Source organism: Macaca mulatta, chromosome 6 (genome assembly GCF_049350105.2).
Source record: "Macaca mulatta isolate MMU2019108-1 chromosome 6, T2T-MMU8v2.0, whole genome shotgun sequence".
In the NCBI taxonomy this organism is placed as follows: Eukaryota; Metazoa; Chordata; class Mammalia; order Primates; family Cercopithecidae; genus Macaca; species Macaca mulatta.
Genome location: NC_133411.1, coordinates 82,935,191 through 82,956,647, shown reverse-complemented (window position 1 = coordinate 82,956,647; position 21,457 = coordinate 82,935,191). Strand labels below are relative to the sequence as shown.

General features: G+C 39.2%; 1 protein-coding gene across 5 annotated transcripts in view; it reads right to left on the bottom strand.

Annotated features, from left to right (window-relative positions):
- Window positions 1-21,457, bottom strand: part of IQGAP2 (IQ motif containing GTPase activating protein 2) — a 310,132-nt gene that overhangs the window by 115,301 nt on the left and 173,374 nt on the right. For all 5 annotated transcript variants that reach the window (XM_015140297.3, XM_078004903.1, XM_028849526.2 and 2 more), the window contains 5 exons: window positions 20,127-20,203; window positions 5,202-5,269; window positions 4,437-4,550; window positions 3,576-3,754; window positions 1,247-1,334 (listed from right to left, as the gene is read on the bottom strand). In XM_015140297.3, coding sequence (XP_014995783.1) covers window positions 1,247-1,334; window positions 3,576-3,754; window positions 4,437-4,550; window positions 5,202-5,269; window positions 20,127-20,203 — 526 coding nt within the window. The remainder of the gene's footprint in view (window positions 1-1,246; window positions 1,335-3,575; window positions 3,755-4,436; window positions 4,551-5,201; window positions 5,270-20,126; window positions 20,204-21,457) is intronic.

Below are 21,457 nucleotides of genomic sequence, written 5' to 3'. Positions count from 1 at the left end.
TAAATTGGACTTCATTTCATGTATCATTAGCAACATGTTCAAGATTTCACAAGAATAAAAGAACAGGTACATGCGTCCTAAAATGTTAAGGTGTTACCCTTAAAAAAAAAAAAAAGGTAATTGAGAGTTTTCAACCCAGTTATACGTATGTGAGGCAAATTCTCAAACACACTCAGTTGTTAACTCCTAGACATTTACATTAACCCTCTGGGGCTTTCCTTAATTACTGTTTGAACCCCTTAGGATATTTCTCTCCAGCAACTTAGGAGCAGACTTCCGAGTAACACCTGCGGAGGTACACTTCTTTTCTATAGTTACAAGCAAAAAAGAATATTCAAAACTCAACCAGGATGTTAAAAGGAAGCCAAGGTTTAGGACTGTTGTAATTAGTGGACACTCCAAATTTTAATTTGGCAGGGAGTTCACATGTTTTATTAAGCAGGCTAAATGGTCTTTCATGTATTAATTTTTTGGGTATATATGGATTATTTAGATTGACCAGGGAAAAATAAACATCAAATGAAATTTCTTACTGACTCTTCCGATGCTCAAGGAAAAATAGGTTTTGCCAGAGGGGAGAAAGGACGAATAAAAAAAATTGACGTATCTCAACTTGCATATGCTTATTTTAATTACCTGAGTCTGCTGTTCTTTACAGTCACACACCTGAGCCAGGTACTAAGAGGAACTCATCTGCTTGACTCCACAGAGGCTCAGGGGTGTGGGACTCAAAGCTGCCATCATGAGAATTCATCTGGCCTGCCCATAGTCCCATTCACTGGCACCAAAGTTACACAAGTGTAAGAAAAATCTTATGAGCTACAGATTAATGACTGGGAAGTCACAGAAAGCAGTGGTGTCAACAGCACCTTTTACAATTCCAATAGAACATCATCGCATAATCATGGGCAAGCAACTACAATCTGTAAGTTATAATCTTTTACTAAATAACCTTCAGTATTAGACCCAAAAGTGACAGATTCAAAATGTGGAATGTAATGAGAAAGAAAGGTAGAATCAGACTAGCTTCAGGATACTTTGTGTGGACTGAGATCACCAAAAAAAAGCCCAGTGGGAAACTGCCAAATGCTGCACCAAAATTAAGAGCAACATTGACACTGAGTAGATTTTTCATTGTAGAAGGCAGTTTTCCAAGTATACAAATTGAGAGTTGTGTTGGGATTCTGGCAAGGAAAGTCTGTATCTTATGGAAATATCAATTTCCTTCATACGATCCATTACTTACTGTTGACTTTATTAATATTGCCTTGGATTTCTGCTTGCGTCAGCAGTTCTTCATAAGCATCTCTTTCTTCTTCTGAAATACAGCTATTCTGCAAAACAAAGTCTTCACTGATTTCTGAGGTTAAATAAAATATTTCCAAAACTCGGAACTCAAATGGAAAAATGTGAAGAGTGATAAAAACCATTCCCTAATTATTTAAATTCATTGCAAGCATTTGTGGAGTGCCTGCTCTGTGCAGGGGACTAGGGGAGAATGCTGGCAAAGATTACAAAGATGAATGACAGACCCAGTGACTCTTTGAAAAGGGCTAATTTTCAAATGTGGAAAACATTAGTTTGGACCACTTGGTATTGCCATTTTTGTAGATCAAAAACAGTTGAATAGCACCAATTTCATTTGATTTGATCTAATAAAATCAAGAACACAAATAATAAATATACCTAGAAGAACCGAATAGGTTCTATAAGAGAAGTACGATAAGCATTCTTTAGAAAGTGTTCATACTTAATTGGGAAGAAAATTTTTCAAAGAGATCATAATCTATGAGGGCTTCGAGCAACAGAATAATGTCAAGAATAGGACACAGACAGCAGATGGAAAGCTTAGCACATTGGGCTACAGCTTGGAGTGTGTGTCCAGGGTTAGCCAAAAAGATGAGGGGGTCAGCTGAAGGCTAAGCTAAGATTTGGTGTTTAATTCAGTAGGCAACAGAGAATCGGGGGATGTTTCTGGTGGGTTAACATCAGATTTGTAGTTAAAGATCAATTTTGTAACCTCTAGCTCTAAGAGGGACTGGCTTGGAGAATAACAGGAGGCAGAGAGACCCACGAGGAAGGTGCTTGATACAAGAGTCATGCGATGAGGTCAGGAGGGGCAGGACTGAGGCAAGAGTGGTGAGACTAGAAGGTTGACGACAGATTCAACTCCAACAAGAGTAGGCAGCAGAATCTAGCAATGGATGGGACACAGGAGGCATAAAGAGTTCTGAGATAAAGCTGGCCACCATTCTTCTGAACCAGGGATGTCAGCAAGGGGAGCTCTTCTGACATAATGGGGTACAAAGCCAGAGGGACATAGATGAAGTTATCTGGTGGAGTAGGAGAGAGACCAATTTGGGATGGGCTGGCATAAAGCTGATGGCTGATTTCTTCAATAAGTGGATGAGCTCAATGGAGGAAGAACAGAGAAGGGATTCAATGTCAGACCTTGAAGAATCCCCATACTGAGAGGGAGGAGCAAGAGGAGAAAGAGGCACAGAGGAGAACCGTTGCAGCAAGGACGCACATAAGCTAGTGGAGCAGAGAATCTCAAGGTAGGGGGCCAACCCTGCCAGATGCTAGTGGAAGTCACCAGTAGAGAAAACGCCAAAATCTAAAGTGGTTACTTTTAGTCATGGAGCTGAAACTGACATGGCAAGAGCTTAATGAGAGACAAGATGGTGAGGAAGTAGAATCTCTCAGCGTAGACAAATTTTTCAATAATGGACTAGATAGAAAGGTGGTTACTAATGGAGTTAGGACTAGGAGCAGTCTGTCTTGCACAGGAGGGACATCCTCAAATATAAAGGATTGACTACTGGGAAAATACAAAGACCGTAGCTTCAAAAACATCCTCTCTGAACTTCACCACACTGAATTATTAACCTCTACTACCAAACGTAAAAGTAACTTGGCTAATGTAAGGTCTGTTGATGATGTCTAACAAGGGATAATCATGAGTTGCTATGTCTACACTTTCTGGGGATATTAGTAAGTTTGCAACATGACTTTTAATTCTTTCAATATATAACATTCATCATAAAATTCCCTTTTTAAAAATTGAGAGAGGGTCTCACTCTGTTGCCCAGGCTGGAGTACAGTGGCAGGGTCACAGCTCACTGCAGCCTCAACCTCCCAGGTTCAAGGGATTCTCTCAGCTCAGCCTCCCAAGTAGTTGGGACTGCAGGCTTGCACCAGCAAGCCCAGCTAATTTTTTATTTTTATTTCTATTTTCTTAGAGGCAGGGTCTCACTATGGTGCCCAGGCTCGTTTTGAACTCCTGGACTCAAAGGACCCTCCTGCTGCAGTCTCCCAAAGTGCTGGGATTACAGGCATAAGCCACCATGCCTGGCCTATAAAATTCCTTTTCATGCCTTATATAGGGATATAATCTAATTGCCTTACATAGTGTATAGTCCTCTTCTATGCTACATTTCATTCAAATCAATTGTCTATGGCTATAGAGAACATAGCCAATTGATTTAAAAATATTGCTTTTAACATTAAGGCTTTTCAAACTAGTAACTCATAAGCACATTCATTACTGTTTTTATTACACAGAATCTAAGTACCTTCAGTCTTGCATTTTCCTCTTTTTTCTTTTTGGCATCCCAGAGTTCTTTCTGATATTCTGGTGCAAGGTTGTCATCCACTAAAGTTAAAACTGCATTTGGGTTTCTTAGTGTTACAATGGTCTGCTCTGCTACTCCTTTTTCAACTGCTTCATTAATGGCTATAACTGCAGCATGTACTAAAAAGTAAAGAGAGAGAGAGAGAAAAAAAGGTTTTTATCAGCAAAAGACATCATGGACAGTTGCACTGACCCTGTGTAAACTCAAACAGTTTTACTTTCTTTCTTGGCTTCCAGTAAATATGTCAAAAAGAGAATTCAGACATATTATGGAGCACCTGACAACCTCTCCACATGGTTGTCTTTGGTCCTGATCTCAGCATCTGTTAAGTAATTCTGACTCATTTATATGTCACTGAATGGCTAAAATGATCCAAGCCCTATGTCAACCACAGGAGTTAGAAGGTAAGTCAATCCTTGCCCTCTGGTCAGGGCGACATGGGTAATTTTAAAGTAACATGTTGGTTCTAAGAGATACTTGCAATTTAGCTTGCAATACTAAAAGACCTGTAACAATGAACTCTACCACTAAAATCTACAGACACAGAAAGTAGAGAACTATGGACAATGAAGGTATTTCTAGAACCTCAATTCATGTTGTACAAGAAGAAGTCTAAAGACCAAAATCAATTACTTGGTTATACTGTGACATCCTCAAATTAATCATCTATAAAAGAAATAATAAAATGTTTAGGGTGCTTAATGTATCTTCTAAATATTCTATTTCAAGTAATCAAAATCAACAGGTAAAGTACAGGTAAGTCTCACGTCAATGGCAAGTTTGGATTGTAAATGGACTTACATGCAGCTTCATCCACGGACAGTTCATTGGCCAGAATACCACCTATTTTGCTGAAAGATGGCATCTGTATTCCGTATTTCTCAAGTTCTTTTCTCATATTACTGATTTCCTCCTCTAACAAAGAACCAAATAATAATGATCATTATCAGAGAAAGCTACAGACAGGGATGGACACAGGAATGAGTACAATCATATCAAGAAATGTCTTCATCAGGAAGTGGGGTTGTTTCTAAACAAGAGCCTTAGGAAGAACCCAGCCCGTTTCTCATTTCACAAACATGGGGAAGGAGAACTGAGTCAAGAACAAACAAGATAGGTCTGTTTTCTCTTCTCACCAATATACAGGAATAAGGGAAATCAATAATATCAAAATGGGGGAAAAACGTATTGGTACTTTTTAAATATTTATTTATTTATTTATTTTTGAGGCAGAGTCTCACTCTGTCACCCAGGCTGGAGTGCAGTGGTGCAATCTCAGCTCACTGCAAGCTCCGCCTCCTGGGTTCACGCCATTCTCCTGCCTCAGCCTCCCAAGTAGCCGGGACTACAGGCGCCCACCACCACGCCCAGCTAATTTTTTGTATTTTTTAGTAGAGACGGGGTTTCACCGTGTTGGCCAGGATGGTCTCAATCTCCTGATCTCGTGATCCACCTGCCTCGGCCTCCCAAAGTGCTGGGATTACAGGTGTGAGACACCACACCCGGCCAGGTATTGGTACTTTTTATAACGAGATTGTAAAAAATTACAAAGATAAAGAGTAGTACCTGTGAAGTCTACTTTGCCCAACAAATCCTGGATCTGGGGTGCTATTCCTAGTTTGAACAGATATAAACTGAAAGAAAAAACCACAAAATGATCAGAAATTTTATCATCATAAGTCTTAAAGTTAAAAATTACATAATTATTAATAGTTTTTTCAGTTGAAAAAGACCTAAGAGATATCTAGTCTATTAATTTTGTAGATGAGGAAACTGAGTCCCTAGGTAACAGAGTCCTTGGTGAGGCCAGGATCAGAATTCCAATCTGTGTCCCAAAGACTGGTCTTCTGTAATCCACTTCCACAGCACTTCTACAGAGTCAGCTAACTCTGCATCATCCATTTGTACAGAGAACAAGAAACACAGCTAATACAAAACAGCAGGTAACAAATGCAATAAACATTTCTTTGGATATTCCTCACATAATTCTTATTTTATTGAAAGTACAGCATGAATAATATTTTGCTTCTTAATATTCCTCCAAGTACCACATACCCCTTGAGGAAATATTTGTTTTACATTTTCTAAACCAATAAATAGAGTGGCAAGACTATCAGTGGGTAAGGTAATGTTAAACTATGATGTGTGTATATTACCCAAGGGGAAGATGGAGAATAAATTGGATGTATTTAAAAACAAATCCATAAGGTAGTAATGATGGCATCCATTAACCTACCCATAACCTGAGAAAAGAACTTGAGAGCTGGCATCTAAATTCTATCAAAATTATATGTGCTTTTCCCACCCTTATCACTGAGTCATAGTTTCACGTAATAGTATATATGAGAAAGTGAACTGAATTATTTTTATGGCTTGAAGTACTTCAAAATTATCACTTCAGATGTTGATGTGAGATGGAGCTCCAGAGTTTATAGAACGTAGAATTTCATTAAATGCATTAAGAAAGCTGAAGATCAAGCGTTTTCAATGGTATTAAAACAAACTCTTAAAATGTATGATCAGTCATTTAATGTAAGTAGCTTGCATTAAAACTGACAATAATTTTCTGATTTTTTTTTTTTTTTTTGGTTGAGACAGAGTCTTGCTCTGTTACCCAGGCTGTAGTGCAGTGGCGTGATCTCGGTTCACTGCAACCTCCGCCTTCTGGGTCCAAGCGATTCTCCTGCCTCAGCTTCCCAAGTAGCTGGGATTACGAGTGCATGCCACCAAGCCCAGCTACTTTTTGTATTTTTTTAAGTAGAGACGAGGTTTCACCATGTTGGCCAGGTTGGTCTCGAACTCCTGACCACCTGCCTCGGCCACCCAAAGTGTTGGGATTACAGGCATGGGCCACCGCACCTGGCCAATTTTCTGATGATTTTTATGAAAAGCAATTATTTGACCAAATACATGATCAAAGTTAAAAATTAATGATTTATGGTTTAAAAAATTACACAGATAATCACCACTCAGTTACACACTAAATAATTTGATATATATGTTCTTTTGAAGTTGTTTCTGGACATACTTATTTTATAAATGTATATATTATTCTAGAATATGAATGTATTATAATTTTCTTAAGCAATTGCTGAGCATTTAGATTGTTATTAATTAATAACTGTAGCAAATAATGCTTTAGTAAACCTACTTACATATAGACACAGACAAATCTTTGTGCATATTTCTTATTTGTTACAATAAAGCCATGAAAACAAAATTACCAGCTTGAAAGGGTACACACAAAATAAAAGTTTTCAACGTATATTGTCCAAATGGGATCTTAAAAAGAGATTATGCTCGGTCCAGGCGCGGAGGCTCACGCCTGCAATCCCAGCACTTTGTGAGGCCAAGGCAGATGGATCACCAGGTCAGGAGATCGAGACCATACTGGTTAACACGGTGAAACCCCGTCTCTACTAAAAATACAAAAAAATTAGCCGGGCGCGGTGGCGGGCGCCTGTAGTCCTAACTACTCGGCAGGCTGAGGCAGGAGAATGGCGTGAACCTGGGAGGTGGAGCTTGCAGTGAGCCAAGATCGCGCCACTGCACTCCAGCCTGGGCAACAAAGCGAGACTCCGTCTCAAAAAAAAAAAAAAAAAAAAACAAACAAAAAATTAGCAGGGCGTGGTGGTGGGTGCCATAGTTCCAGCTACTCGGGAGGCTGAGGCAGGAGAATGGTGTGAACCCGGGAGGCGGAGCTTGCAGTAAGCTGAAATCATGACACTGCACTCCATCCTGGGAGACAGAGCGAGACTCTGTCTCAAAAAAAAAAAAAAAAAAAAAAAAAGTAAAAATAAAAATAAAATAAATAAAAATAAAAAATATAAAAGAGATTATGCTCATATATTCTTTGTGAGTAAAGGCTTAAAAAACATCCTTTTTCCTTTTATATGAGAATTTGACCTTTGATTAACTTTCTAGCTCTGTTCTCTTAGGAACCTATACTGTCAACTGTGTTACAAGCATCATTGCTTAGGAAAAAGTAACCCAATTGATAAATTGTATCTTGAGAGAAGAAACCATAAATACCTAATAGGTACCATATCTTTGGGCCTTCCTGGGTTCAATGACTCTTATAACTGGTATGTTGTTTGCAGAGAACTGGGAAGCTATGCAGTACAGCGGTTACTATAGATATTGGCTCCTGGGGGCATGAGACTTACAAGCCAGGAAGGTTCAAACCCACTCCTTCGCAGCAAAGTTGTAACTTGGAGTACCAAAGAGAATGGCGGCTTCCAGATGGCTGTATGGAGAACTATGTGGAGTGTCATGCAGGCTCCCACTGAAGAGCAAACACCTGCCAGCATGCTGGCTATCCTGGCTGCCTCTCTTCTGAGCAACAGGTGCCAGATGTGGCTTATGACAGGTGGGTGAATCTGAATATTTAGCTAAACCTAAGAACCCCCTGATGGGTATGGCCCACTAGACCACGAATACATGTGAATGCCATTTTCTTTGTCCCCTTATCACCACAGGATATTATCAATAAAATCTTTCAAGGGACTAGCAACTGATAGCAACAAGATGTTATTTAAATCTGCATTTCCTTATGGTAGTTGTGAGGGTAAACATTTTTTCATATATGCATTAGCCATTCATATGTCTTCCAGGAAATGCCTATTAATGAATGTTCAAATTTTAAAGAATTTGCCTCTTATTTTCCTGCTTTTCCTTTAAAACCAAAGCAAAGGACAAAGAACAATGTTTTTTTTTTAACCGTATGTGTAACATTAGTTTTAATACTAAATTTTAATACGATATTTATATCTTATCCACAGAAGAAAAACTTTTATATTAGACTTTGAACATTCTTCAAAGTGAAATAGCCATTATGTATTCATAATTCCAAACTAGCAAAACAGGATACATTCCTTAGTTAAAGTTCTAGGTCTTTAGAGATTATCATGGATATAAAACTGTTTACTTTACACAGCCTCTGAGGACTTTACTACCAAAGGTTCATGCCAACAAGTCATTATAATTAAAGCTAGATCATTAAGATACCATGCTGACATTTTCAAAACCATAATATTTTATGAACCAATTCTCAACTCATTATTACATGGGGAAAAAATTCCAGTTAAAAGGGTGCTCATATTACTTGGAACAATGAAATGTCAACCTCTTCACTTGCTCCTTTCTAGTAATGGGAATGACAAAATTAAACAGAATTTAACAGGCAAGATAAACTGCAAAAGAATTTGGGAGGTGAGTGGAGATCAAGCCATAATTTAAGAAATGAGAATAGATAGCCAGGGGCGGTGGCTCACGACTGTAATCCCAGCACTTTCGGAGGCTGAGGCGGGCGGATCACCTGAGGTCGAGAGTTTGAGACCAGCCTGACCAACATGGAGAAACCCCGTCTCTACTAAATATACAAAATTAGCTGGGTATGGTGGCACATGCCTGCAATCCCAGCTACTCAGGAGGCTGAGGCAGGAGAATTGCTTAAGCCCGGGAGGCAGAGGTTGCAGTGAGCCGAATTCACGCCATTGCACTCCAGCCTGGGCAACAAGAGCAAAACCCCTCCTCAAAAAAAAGAAAAAAAAGAAAAAAAAAGAAATGAGAATAGATGAATAATCAAAAATGTATAATTGTATCACTTCAATTTCTTTCATAGTACCTGATTTGCACTTTCCTCCTCTTTTTACAAATTCAAAAATACACCTAAACTAATTTACAAAGAAAACTATAAAAAAAATCAGTGAAATGTAGAAAATGTTGCAGTAAAATGTAAGTAGAATCCATAAAATGTCTTCAAGCAACAAATTTTATATTTATTTCAAGTACTTAATGTGCTGTATCTTTAATAGGTATTACCTACACTAATATCCTGCTGAAGTTTTAACATACTTTTACATTTTTCCATCAAAGCCTAAGCTAATTGGTATCTATTATCCTTTATATGCTTCCACCTCTAACTTTCCCACCTATGGAATGTTGAGATAATTTAGAATTTTAGATTCATGCTTTCATTTTTTTATTATATCCACCAATAATTTAGTTATCTGTAAATTTTATTAAGTGTTTTTCTGATTTTATCTATACCAAATTTTCCTTCTTAGAGTTTTATCTTTGGTTCTTCCGTGTATAAATGTAAGTGCTCAATAAATATTTGTTGAACATAAATTGAATGAATCATCAATTGCACATATTTTAATATTTTCATTTGTTCCTCGAGTCTTGGTTCTGTTTGGTGAATCCAATGCTTCCTTCAGTGTCAGTTCCCTTCAAATGTCTGGCATCTTCTGATCTGGGGCTCATCTTGGTGTTTGAGACTTGCTTTTTGTTGGTCATTCACTGCAGATCCCCATGTCAGGAGCCAGCATTAAGAAACTGTAGAGAGCAATGGAACTGATGCCACGAGGGAACCAGAGTCTTTCCTTCTCAGGCTGGGGACTCTCTATCCCTTCTTGAGGTCATTAGCTGTCTTAGGTACCGGCATGCTCTCCTGCTATCAGCATCTACACTTGCTGCTTTAGGGAAGGGCCATACAGTTCTGCTGGTCCCAGCCTGACGATTGTTCACTTTGAAGTTCTTCTTTTCCTTGCTGTCCCCTTTGCATGGAGCAAACCTCACGACAGCTCCTACCTCTGCTGCATCCCCCAGCGTTTTGTGGGCTGTGATCTTCTCCCAACTTGCTTCTCAGTCAATCAAATTCTGTCTGTTTACTTCATGTTAGGAGTTGTTCAAATTTCTGGTTAGTAGATGGCATTTTTATCGCAAATGTATTTTTTAAAAGTTATTACCGTAGTTAATTTCATGTCAGTTTTGGAAAGGGGATAAGACAGCTGTGCTAGATGATCTTGATGCAACTGTTTTCACATTATGCTCTGTTCATCCATTCATTCATTTAATTACTATTTTCAGAACAGCTTCTATATAAAAATATTTTTCTCGGCTGTGCACGGTGGCTCATGTCTGTAATCCCAGCACTTTGAGAGGCCAAGGCAGGCTGATCATTTGAGGTCAGGAGTTCGAGACCGGCCTGGTCGACATGGTGAAACGCCTTCTCTACTAAAAATACAAAAATTATCTGGGCATGGTGGCACACGCCTGTAATCCCAGCTACTAAGGAGGCTGAGGCAGGAGAATTGCCTGAACCAGGGAGACAGAGGTTGCAGTGAGCCAAGATTGTGCCACTACATTCCAGCCTGGATGACAGAGTGAGACCCCATCTCAAAAAACACAACAAGGCCAGGAGCGGTGGCTCACGTCTGTAATCCCAGCATTTTGGGAGGCTAAGAAGGGTGGATCATGAGGTCAGGAGATTGAGACCATCCTGGCTAACCTGGTGAAACCCTGACTCTACTAAAAATACAAAAAATTAGCTGGGTGTGATGGTGGGAGCCTGTAGTCCCAGCTACTCCAGAGGCTGAGGCAGGACAATGGCATGAACCCAGGAGGCGGAGCTTGCAGTGAGCCAAGATGGTGCCACTGCACCTCCAGCCTGGGCAACAGACTGAGACTCCGTCTCAAAAAAAAAAAAACACACACACACACAACAAAAAATTTTTCTCTACCATGCTATCCCTAAATTAAGGTACTTAGGCTGCCACAAAATATAGGTTTGATGGTAACATGAATTAAAATGTTTATACCAAAGTGTTAATTTTTCCCCTTTGATGATAAAGAAATTAGACAGATATTTCCAATTTCACTTTTTATTTCTCCATTGTACAATGTAATATTAATATAAATCTTACAATAAACAAACATCCTGGCTTAAGTAAAAGTTACCACAAGGTGGTGCTGAGAAGTTAGCTTTCTGAAGATGGAAGAATCTTTGCTTTTAAATTTAAGTCTGATATTTTCTTAAGCTAATATTGGTCAGGTAAAGATCTCATTTGCATATATCAAAAAATCTCATTTACTAAAAACTTAAAATATGTATTGTATAGTTTCTGTTTGGCCTCAATTTTCAACCTTTTTTTTTTTTTTTTTAAATCACTGATGTTGAGGTTTAAACTGTTAGCTTTGGAAAGATCACTTTTCATGGTGTGGGCGTTTTATACCTAATCTCTGTGTGGGAGGTGCTTCCCAGCCGATTACTCAAACGGGCAAAAGTTTATCAGGAAACTGTGTTCACCCAGTTTTCCCATGCTGAAAAAAACGGCAATAGCAAACTACTCTTTCCCAAGCATTTAAATTAAAATGAGGCTGCTCATTACCTGAAGTATATAGGAAATCAAGCCTTAATCTTAAAAAAAAAAAAAAAAAAAAAAAGCCCATTGAACAGAAAAAATACCAAACTCATGTAGCTCTTCAACAGTTACTTTATTAAGCACCGTTTGGTACCTAACAGCCAAGTCAAAGGGCTGAGAACATTCCAAAGGTAGTCGTGGAATTAATGTCACCTTCGCTTCTCATGTCTAAGGGAGCACTTTCTGTGAAGTAGCAAGTCTCTTACCACACCAAAAGCTACAGCACACCTGTGCAGCTGAGTGAGGCCAGCAACGGAGGGGTTGCTCAGAGGCAGCTACCGTCTCATTGACCCATGTGCTCCTACTTGTACAAACAATATCACTTAAAGTCCAGGAAGCAATAAAGAAAGTTTTAAAAAATACCATGTAGTGTATATCATGAAAGTAGTAGATAGTAGTAGTTGTTGTTGTTGTTTTATCTACTGAACCAAATTTTTCCATCTTAGTCACATACCTCACTGCCAAAATCACATGGCATTAGTTTTTTCTACCACTTTCTAGATAAAACTAGTGGTATTAGTTTTTTCTACTACTTTCAAGATATACACTAAAAGGTACTATAGTAATGAAATGCAAACTTAAAAGGCAGCATCTAAATTTATTTATTTATTTATTTATTTATTTATTTATTTATTTTGAGACGGAGTCTCGCTCTGTCACCCAGGCTGGAGTGCAGTGGCCGGATCTCAGCTCACTGCAAGCTCCGCCTCCCGGGTTCACACCATTCTCCTGCCTCAGCCTCCCGAGTAGCTGGGACTACAGGCGCCCGCCACCTCGCCCGGCTCATTTTTTGTATTTTTAGTAGAGACGGGGTTTCACCGTGTTAGTCAGGATGGTCTCGATCTCCTGACCTCGTGATCCGCCCGTCTCAGCCTCCCAAAGTGCTGGGATTATAGGCTTGAGCCACGGCGCCCAGCCCGCAGCTAAATTTATTTCAGCTTTCTTGGATCACATTATGTGTAGCTCATTTTGTACCATAACATGTGGGATGAATGTTTGTATATCAAAGCCTTATGGTAGAGCGGAAAGACCATGGGACTAGAATCCAGAAGCCCTGAATCCTGGCCCCCAAACTGGTAAAACCTCAATGTGTGACTAAGAGCAAGTCACGTCACCCAAGCTTTCAGTTCCCTTATCTGTGAAATGAATGACTTAGACTACAATAACTTCCCAAGGCCCTTCCCGTTCTCAAGTTCCATGATTCTTCATTTAAAACATGTTAAATATAAGAGCTGAGAGGCCTGTGCTGAAGTTCAAGTCTGATACTGGTGTTCTTTTAACTTTCTTCGAAGTAGGGAAATAATTGACTTCTTTTGAAGCCATTGGCTGGCTGAATTCATAGTAGCACAGGTTCATTTCTCACACCTCCTGGTTTTTACTAACTGTGTGACCTTCGGCAGCCTCTCTATTCCTCAACTGCCTTGGTAATAAAATGGGACTAATAATAGTGACCACTGCACAGATACATTATGAAGATAAAATGAGATTATACCAGCACAGTATTTTGTGCAGTACCAGGCACATAGTTAAAAGCTCCATTTGTGTTAGCCTTTGTTCTTACTATTCTGTTATAAAAATGTGTCCTTTGTACACAAACACTTAATGATAACCTATCAAAGTGGTTTTCTTACTTTTTCCAATGCCAAGAATCTCCCCACACAGAATTTCCCCACACAGACTCCATGTTTGAAATAGTTTTATTTACTGAGCCAAAATTTTCCATCTTAGTCACATATATCACTGCCAATATCATATCAAAATCCAGGGTTCTATACCTAATTTTCAGCCCCAAAGCAAAGGAATCCTGAGGCAGCCTTATCATAGAGAAATTAGTTCAGTTAAACCTCCTGAAGAGTTAAATATGCAAACTCCAGAGACTTTAACTTGGAATCAATGGCACATAAGCTGTATGAGGTAACAAGATGTGGTTCACAGACTCTTAAGAGCTCAGAATTTAGGAAGATAGAAAGGCACAACAGCTATACTAATTTAGTACAGAAAGAGGAGGAAAGGGAAGGGAATGGTTCAGAGCACAGAGAGAATTCTGAACAAGGAAGGACTTGAAAGAAATAAGCAGGTGCAACTGCCTCCCTCACGTTACTCCCAAATACTGCCATCTCCAGATATCCCTTCTGAGAACCTAGGAATAGAGCCTGTCCTTTGGGCTAAGAAACTGTCTTTAGAAATCTTATTTATAAATGCAAATATGTTCACTGTTAGAGATATAATCAATCTGATATAAGGGTTCAATCAGTTTCTTAGGGAAGGAAAGGGTTCTAAGGGAACAGAGTGTGAAGACAAGGAAAGTTATGCATTAATGCCTGAGGAGCAGGTTCAAAGGCCACCTGGGAAGCAAGACAGCCACCTGGCTGTGTGGGAGCTGGCTAGACGAACTCTCCTCCACAAAACTGCCAGGGTACTCCGACGGCTGGTGAAGCAGAAGTGGGTCTGCCAGAGCCATGGCATCACCATTGCACCTGAAACATGGCGGCTGTGACATAGCTACAGTATCAACAGCAGGAACAGTAATCCTATCACAGAGGAGAGGCAGACACGGCTTCAGTTTGTGGCTGCCCATATAGAAGAATCTCAATGGTCAAATAAACCAGACAGCAAGAAAAGCAGAATCCAGTAAGCTAATAAGGTTAAATTTGAAAAACCAATATAAACACTCGACTTTTAAGAGGATTCCCTTAAGAGTGGTTGGTTCCACATCTCGAAGCAGAAATAATCAGGATAGGACTGGAACATCCCGTTGTGACCATGAACAAGGATATTTCAAAGAATGTCAGTTTCAAAGAATGTCAGGGACGGTGCTAGAAGGACAAGGAAGTGGGCCAGAAAGAGCTCAGATTGACCAAGCTGAAACAATCTGGTTCATCAAAAAGAAAGAGATATTAATCTTGGTTAAGTCTGAGAAAGGCCACAGGTTCAAAACAATAACCAAGAGAATAATATACAACGTCCAAAAAGGAAGTTGTAATAAAAAAAGAGATAAATAGCGAAAGTGTATTTCTATTGACTTTAACAAGTTGGGGAGCATTATTAAAACACAAGTACTTTGTTCCTTCTATATCTGTTTTTTTGTTGTTGTTGTTGTTCTTTGAGATGGAGTCTCAATCTCTTGCCCAGGCTGGAGTGCAGTGGCGCGATCTTGGCTCATCACAACCTCCGCCTCCCAGTTCCATTCTCCTGCCTCAGCCTCCTGAGTAGCTAGGACTACAGGCGTGTGCCACCGTGCTTTTTTTTTTTTTAATTGAGATGGAGTCTTGCTCTGTTGCCCAGGCTAGAGTGCAATGGCACAATCTCGGCTCACTGCAACCTCTGCCTCCCAGGTTCAAGCAATTCTCCCGCCTCAGCCTACCGAGTAGTTGTGATTACAGGCACCTGCCACCACACTTTGCTAATTTTTGTATTTTTGGTAGAGACGAGGTTTCACCATCATGGCCAGGCTGATTTTAAACTCCCAACCTCGGCTAGGCGCAGTGGCTCACGCCTGTAATCCCAGCACTTTGGGAGGCCGAGGCGGGTGGATCATGAGGTCAGGAGATCAAGACCATCCTGGCTAACACGGTGAAACCCCATCTCTACCAAAAATACAAAAAAAAAAAAAAAAAAAAAAAAAAAAAATTAGCCGGTCGTGGTGGCGGGCGCTTGTAGTTCCAGCTACTCGGGAGGCTGAGGCAGGAGAATGGCATGAACCCAAAGGCGGAGCTTGCAGTGAGCCGAGATCACGCCACTGCACTCCAGCCCGGGTGACAGAGCGAGACTCCGTCTCAAAAAAAAACCTCCCAACCTCACATGATCTGTCTGCCTCAGCCTCCCAAAGTGCTGGGATTACAGGCATGAGCCACAACGCCTGGCCTATATTTGTTTATATATAGATATTTTTATACTATTTATACTACATGAAAGAATAAAGACCAGGAACTTTGAGTAAACTAAATAGTCCCAGAAAACAAAGGAAGTGCCCCAAGATAAGGAAGAACCAAGAAGCATAGGTGGTGACAGAAACACCGGGTAGAAAAAGGGTCTAGCACTGGTGGTCACATCCACTAACTAAGAGGAGGCAGGACTAGAAACATGATCTGAGACGATAAATCAGCCCCAAAGCCTAAGGATCACTGGATACAGTCAATCCCTTGTCTCCCAGGGGATGAAAAACTCTAGAAAGCACAACTAATTAAAAAAAAAAATATTTAAAAGGCATACATAAGCTTTTAATAATGTTAGTGGATCAGGCCAATACATCATTATGACAGGACAATGGATTATACAATGCTGGTCAAGTGAGACTTAAGAAAGAAAATTATTTCAGGGTGATGGGGAAGTGGGGCAGGGGCAGGGACCAGACTGTAAATAAAAACCTACCTGAAAGCCAGGTACTTAAATGCGGTCTGATAAAAAAAAAAAAACAAAAACAAAAAACAAAAAACAAAAAACAAAACACAAGGACAGTTTAGCCTAATGCCTGTGGCCAGGGTCTGACTCACCATGGGAGAAGAACCCAAAGTTGCACCATGTTCTGACCCACAGATGATCCATCCGAAACCCAGATCTGTAATCATGGCAGGTCTGAAGGGGTATTCTTTTGTTTCTGGTGCCATGAAGATTATGTCAATTCTGGGTAGGTATCAAAATAACATAATAGCCTAGGACAAAACTAGTTATAAATAATAAACAAAATGAGTGAAACTTGCAGTATGGGCCTTACAGAATAGCTTCCACTGTCGTAAGTTTGTAATAACGTACCTGGGCATTTCACCTGCTCTTTAAGGTATCTGAAGAACTCAAAACGTTAGTTCTACTAAATTATTTCAATTCTTTCAAGGAATTCACTTGCATGACTGTTTAAACAAATAACAGTTGTTTAATATCATTTATTATAAATCTTTAATAAAGTGGGTACTAAACCACATGTCAAAAAAGTGGCGCCTGTAGTCCCAGTTACTCGGCAGGCTGAGGCCGGAGAATGGCGTAAACCTGGGAGGCGGAGCTTGCAGTGAGCTGAGATTCCGGCCACTGCACTCCAGCCTGGGTGACAGAGAGAGACTCCGTCTCAAAAAAAAAAAAAAAAAAAAAAAGTTTCTTATCCTTGCATAAAAGGCCTCCAGATATTTTTAAAAAATTAGTATAGTAACTAGTTAGCAAGGCTCTCACTCTCGAACTGGTTCCTTTTCAAGGCAGAGGCTTTATAACATTCCAAAAGAAGCCACAAAAATAAAACATGCCATAGGCAGTATGCACTTTAAGTTCAAAGATATCAAAATAGTAACAGTGGTTTTTGACTTGGTGTTGAGATAGTGGGTATTTTAGCTTTTTCTTTAATATTCTTCCAGAATTTTCCATTTTTTTCCACAATGAGCATACATTACTTTTGAAAAAAACGAGAAAAAGACAAACATTTCTTTAGAAAAAGAATGATGTGGCCGGGTGTGGTGGCTGATGCCTGTAATCCCAGCACGCTGGGAGGCTAAGGCAGGCAGATCACGAGCTCAAGAGATCGAGACCATCCTGACCAACATGGTGAAACCCCATCTCTACTAAAAATACAAAAATTAGCTGGGCATGGTAGTGCATGCCTGTAGTCCCAGCTACTCAGGAGGCTGAGGCAGGAGAATCGCTTGAACCTGGGAGGTGGAGGTTGCAGCGAGCTGAGATGGCACCACTGCACTCCAGCCTGGTGACAGAGTGAGACTCCATCTCAAAAAAAAAAAAAAAAAAAGATGCCATCCACCACTAACATGAGTCTGTCTACATTAGGTGAAGCTTGAGAACTTCCCCCCTTTGCTGCTGTGGTAATGTTCATGGAGTCTGGCTTGAGAACACCAAGCTAAACTGACACAGCGATTGGTGAGTGGTAGGACACGAGACTGGGATCAGAAATAAAACGAAAAGGTGAGGGGCAGGCAGGAAAAGGGAAACACAGATACAAACAGGAAGCAAGGGTAAGCACCCAGGAGAAGTTAGGTTGTTAAGCCCAAATCATGATGACAGGGAATAGGAGACAAGTTTGGTCAGGGCTAAGAGCTAACTTTTAGATCAAGTCAGGTCCACAGGCTGGGGCAGGAAGAAGGGAGCGCCTGGCAAGCTTAACTTCCTAGAGGAAATTTCCTTGCTGGCTTCTCAGCTATAATCAGAATCTCTGACCTGCCTAATTACTCTATCAGGTAATAACAACTCTCAAATACAGTAGCAGTGCTGTATTTGCAACCAGGATATAAAAACTGAAGACATGTTAGTTCATTTCCATCATCACTTCTAACTATGCAGCAAGAGTCTTTATTAAACCCACTGTATTTATTAGAGGATTGCTCCTCAGCTTCCAAATGTGTGTTGCACAACAAAACAGAATATCAGCCTCCTTTTGAGTGACTGACTGCATTTTAAATCACAGCAGGAACAAGTTTTGGTGGAAAAAGCTTCAGATACACTTGGGACTTCTCAGTTCCATAGTGAGAGGCAGCTATACAATAATTTAGAACAAAGAAAAGTGAGGAGAATGCTATTTACTAAATAAATACTGCTTTTGAAGATAAAATATCCTACTTAAGATCAGATCTGGTGAATGACATGCCCCAGGAGGGATCCCCTCCAAGATGAGTAAAAGTAATGCAGATGTCTAGGATGAGTAACTAAAAAACACAGTCCTGGAAAATGTCACATCAATATTTGTATACAATTGGCAATAATAAACGAAAAGTTGTTTTTTCTTTGTTTACCAAGCTATTCAAGCCATTGTTAACATCATGGCAAACAGTCATGTCAGTCTAAGTGCAGCTCTATATAGCTCCTTTAGGAGAACCATGATATCACCAGAAAGGAACTTAGCATACCATTTGTTTATAAGTTCCTTAACATGAATGTCCCAGTTGTCTACTTCAGAAAATCAGTTGAAACTTACACAAGATAGCCCATGAGCATGTGACAGAACTAGAGATTAGCACTATGATGCACACATATAGCAATGGCATTAACTAGTGGTGGCTGGCTTAGCAGGTCACAGACCCAGTACTAACTACAGTGTTAAGTGATCATTTTAAGATCTGAAAAATATTTAATAAAGAATATTGGGCAACAGAGGTTGAAAATATTCCTCAACATAAGCACTTTTGCACAAGCAGCTTTTAGAAAACCTGTGGCACAATGATACTCTAGCCACATCTGAGAAGGCAGCATTGAAGTAGGTTTGTTTTTATCGTTGTTTTCTTTTTTTAACCAGTTGTTCTAAGTTATTAGAATAAAAAAAAACCATAGCAAAGGCACCTACACTTGGTCTCTATTTCTAGCAACTGTCATCTTCCAAAGCAATCCCGTAAGTACTGACTAGGGGAAAAAGTCAAATTACATGACATAATCAAATTTCTTCTCTAGAAAGCCAACACCACAATGAATTACTGTAGAAGCATTTTCCTTTGGAGAGGAAAAGAGCCAGGAAGAAGTCAATGTAAACCTCTAGGCAGAGTACTCTGCCAGGAAAATGACTTCTAGTGATAAAAACACAAGGCAGATGTTCTAAAAGTAATTTAAAATGTAATCAGACATGAAGTCTTCCAAAACCATTACCTGTGTACACTCAAGACAATAGCCACAAACTGGATTTTTAGAATAATCTTTGTTACCATCTAAAAATCAAATTTCTTCCAGGCCAATAAGATAAAATGTAATCTGTGAACTAGCAGAATTTCAGCATTTTCAAAATTCAAGTTATTGAACAACTGCTTTAAAATAATGAATGTGTCTTGATTTGACTAATTTACACGAACTACTGTTTTTCTTCTTTATCCTTAGGGTACAAATTCTATTGAACAAAAGATCAAAAGAAAGTATTCTTACCATTATATTTTCTTAATCTATAAGAATTGAACTAAATTATAATTTTACTCATTAAACCAAAATTATAATGACTATTAAAGCTGCTCATTTGATATATTCGCATTATGTTTGTAAACTAGGTCATAACTCAAGAATATAGTAGTACGTTACAGTTGGATTTCTAGAAGTTTCAACCTAAATTCTCTCTTTATTATACTTAATGGTTTTCATTCATTTTCTGGTTTTCTAATGTGAGTTAGATTTAAAAATCAGAAAAACATTTTTCAAGTTCAAGGACTACTTATATGTGAACATTATTTTAATTTTGTGTTAGCAAATCCAAAACAATGGAATCTAATAAAAAGTTCTTCAAAGTATTAAAGTAACTTAAAACCTCTTTTAAAATTGAAATTTTAGTTTTATTTAAATCTACTTCTTAGAGCGTCTTTTAGCTGTATTTTCCCCCTACCTCAGTGCATGAATGCAATATATCATTCTTGGTATGTTTTTCCGATCATAGACATCTGTTGTTTCTGGATAAAATATCTGGAAAACAAAAGAAACAATGTTTATTATATGTTTTGCTTCTCACAAGTATTTACTTCCCAAAATGATCCTATTTTGATTGTCCTTGCTATCCTATAATTATTTAAATATAGAGGAACCTCTCCGCCATTGCTTCATCTTGCTGTAGATAGACCAATCACTGTATCTGGACCCCTGCCTGACAGCACGCCTAAGAGTGGTCCACAGGAGGATAGTGCGGTCCCCAGCCAGCTACTCCAAGAAGGTTGTGTCCACAGTGTTAGTGGTAGTGTTTCATTTCACAGGCATATGAGCACATGTGGGCTCTGCCTCCTGTAGCCTTCACACTCCTGACTTCCCAGAGGTCCCATGAGCCTGAGAAGGGTGTCCTTTTTATTAGCCACTTTATTGTATCGTTAAAATCTTGTCATATGTGCTCTGTACACATGTATATAGGCATATACAACACATACACATTTTAAAAAATCTGTTTAAAGTAATACATTTTCACCAAATAAAATCTGGAAAGTATATAAGGTGTAAAGGAAAAACACCTATGACCACACCTCCCAGATTGTCACTATTAGCAATTTTGTCCCTATTTTTCTTCTGGTCTTTTTTTCTGTATGTCTCTGATTTTTTTAGGTTTATATATATGTGTGTGTGTGAAAACAAAATTGTACTTAGTGTAAACCTGTTCAAAACACTTAACAGAACACAACTATTTCCCATCCCCTTCATTATTCTATAAGATTATTTTTAATAGATGTATATGATTCTTTTATATTTTTGAACCATAGCTTAGACAGTCATCCATGGTTGAACATTTGTTTTGCTTCTAATTTTTCCCTATTATAAGCCACCATGATGAATATTTCTGCATTTTCTGAGCATCTGATTATTTTGGATAATCATCTAAATATGAAATCACTAGACTGAAAGGTCTGAACATCAAAGTTTTGAATACACCTTCACACTCTTTTTCTTCTTCTAAAATGTTTTATTTTAGGTTTGGGGTACATGTGGAGGTTTGTTACACAGGTAAATGTGTGTCACGGGGGTTTATCATACATACTATTTCATACTCTTTTTCTTAAACTTGAAACTAACAGCCTGATAAGAAACAGATTTCAGGTCAGGTCCAGTGGCTCACGCCTGTAATCCCAGCACTTTGGGAGGCTGACGTGGGCGGATCACCTGAGGTCAGGAGTTCAAAACCAGCCTAGCCAACATTAGCCAGGCATGGTGGTGCATGACTGTAATCCCAGCTTCTTG